Below are 2,507 nucleotides of genomic sequence, written 5' to 3'. Positions count from 1 at the left end.
CAAACTCAACTCAACCCGATATCTTTGGTTCGTTTTTCGTATAAGCGAGTTCCACTTTGAAAAAATAAAAATTATAAAATTGAGTTCCGTATGACATTTTTTATTTAAAAAAGTCATATCTACACCTGCCATCATGATAAAACACTCATGAAACTTGATATTGGTAGTACTAAGTTCTACACAAAAATCGATTTTCATAATATTGAGTTTCAAAAAAATGGGATTTTGCCAAATAGTTTGGAAACAATGTTATTTTGCTAAATATTTCGAAAATAAGTGGTATTTTGCTATTGAATAACACCAATATAAATAAGAGCAAATTAATAACCTAATAAACATGAGTATAGCACTAAATCAACACAAACTATTTTATTAGTATTTCAAAGTTATAATATAATTCTATACCAACTCAGTTGATAAACAAAAAAGTAAATAATAAAATTATATAATATATATTAAATATAGGTGAATCAGGTTGGATTAGGTGGATTCCGCACCCAACCCTACCCATTGTTTAAAAAATAAATAAATAAATAACAATCTAATTCAACTCACCAACTCTTAAAAATTGACCCAACTTAACAGGTTAGAGTTAGATTATGTCGATTTTGGTGGATCCAAAGGTTAATTGCATACTCCTAACTTCCAAATATAATGAACTAAAACAACAAAGCTAGCAAGTAGTAATACCTAATTCGTTTACTCAAAACTAGAGAATCAACTTGTTTAAACATAACTTTAGCACCCCAAAAAAAAAAAAAAAAAAAAAATCTTGTTTAAACATAAATAATCATGATCAGCAAAAACGTAAAATTCCCTAAATTATATAATTGCGTATTTAAAGAAAATGTTATGCTAAAATCAATAAATCATTTTATAGACCACAAGTACTTCAAAAGAAATTTACAGGAGAGAAGAAGAAGAATTACGAGGGTCTTTTCTGGTTGAGCACCTTCTTCAACAGAGCTTCACGACCAGGAAATGGATTATAAAACTCCATCTTCTGTTCTTGACCATTCTTTGTATCCCTTTGAAATCTAATCACATCATCCCTACAACCTGCATTCCCATAAACCTTATTTCCAAAACCATCCTTGCTCTCCTCTTTAGTTCCCACTTCTCTCTTCTTCATCCTAAGCCTCTCTCTTCTCTCCTTCCTCTTCTCTTCACCTTTTGATAAAGCCTCAACCTTTTTTTCTCCCTTGATATCCACGTCCAAACCTCTCTCTTTTCCACTATTTTTGCTAAGTCTTGGAATTCTACCCCCTTTAGAGGTACCCAAATGCTCAAATCTGACTTTGCTCCAGCCAAGCTTATCTTTGTTATCCCAACCAAACCTTTCACTTATTTCCAACAACTCCGAAACCGAACACTCATAATTTCTTGATAAAGAAACATTAAAACTATTGCCATTCAAAAGGTTCTCAGCAAACTCCCACTCAATCCGATCGTTGTAAATTGGGTCTTGGAGGACTTGGTCTGCTAGCTTTGCCCACTCCTCAAAGTCACGGGCTCGGAGATTCTTGGATACCCATTTGAGGTAGCTTGAAGGGAGGGCTCCTAACATTTTGCCCTTGTGTTTTCCGAAGTCTATGACGCGGTCTCTAGCTGGGATTGTTGTGGTAATGGTGGGTGCTTTGGTTCTGAATTTGAAAGAACATTTTACGTGAAAGGGTGAAGAAGAATGTGTGAGGTGACTTGGGTGAAAAATGTGTGGGGGAAGAAAGAGGGTCATGGCATGGATTAGATAGATACTTAAAAGTTAAAACAAGCTACTATGTCTATCAGTCTATGTCTATGGATGGAGGAGAAGATAAGAAAGATGACTGCCCCTGTCAAAAGCCGACAAACGGTGGTCCATCTCAGACCATGTGAAATGTGATTGACCCAATTTTTATACCCAGCCAAGCTTGTCTAATTTTTTGGGCTTGGACTGAGCTCTGGCTAGTTCGTAATGGGTGGGCTTAATTTGATAAAAAAAAATTTAATACATATATAGAATTTCACTTATAACTTCAATTTTATCTTCAGATGAAGATATCAATCAATTTATAATGTAGGTGGCAGGATTTGAACTCTCGTTTTATTCGAAGATAAAAATCAATTGAGGTAATTGAAACTCACAACTTAATTTGATAATTATTTGGTTAAGTTTTGGCTAAGTTGCAATCTATTAGTACATCCCCATCCAAAAATTACATCATATCTTATTTTACCATCTCAAAAAACTACTTTATCAATTATACTATAACATTTTACAACACATCCAACATCCCAACTTTTATTTTATCATACAACACATTAAAATAATATATCCCAAAACCATATCTATTCTCTCACATCTCTCTCCTCTCTCTAATTTTTACCTCTCCTCCTCTATCTCTCTTCCACTAAAACCACCACCACCACCACCTCCACTGTCCAAAAAGGCTACAAAACTCAAACAAACCACCCCTGCCTCATTGCCCATCACCCACCACCCACCACCGCCAAAACAAAACCCACAA

At 34.5% G+C, this 2,507-nt stretch overlaps 1 protein-coding gene across 1 annotated transcript; it reads right to left on the bottom strand.

The window, feature by feature from the left end:
- Positions 1-804: 804 nt before the first annotated feature.
- On the bottom strand, positions 805-1,850 carry LOC115971699. The gene has a single exon (XM_031091713.1). The coding sequence runs from the start codon at positions 1,733-1,735 to the stop codon at positions 926-928; it is 810 nt and encodes a 269-aa protein (XP_030947573.1). The 5' UTR covers positions 1,736-1,850; the 3' UTR covers positions 805-925.
- Positions 1,851-2,507: the final 657 nt, after the last annotated feature.

This window comes from Quercus lobata, chromosome 12 (assembly GCF_001633185.2).
Source record: "Quercus lobata isolate SW786 chromosome 12, ValleyOak3.0 Primary Assembly, whole genome shotgun sequence".
Classification (NCBI taxonomy): Eukaryota; Viridiplantae; Streptophyta; class Magnoliopsida; order Fagales; family Fagaceae; genus Quercus; species Quercus lobata.
The sequence above is the reverse complement of the archived record's forward strand: the minus strand, read 5'-3'. Positions and strand labels throughout refer to the sequence as shown.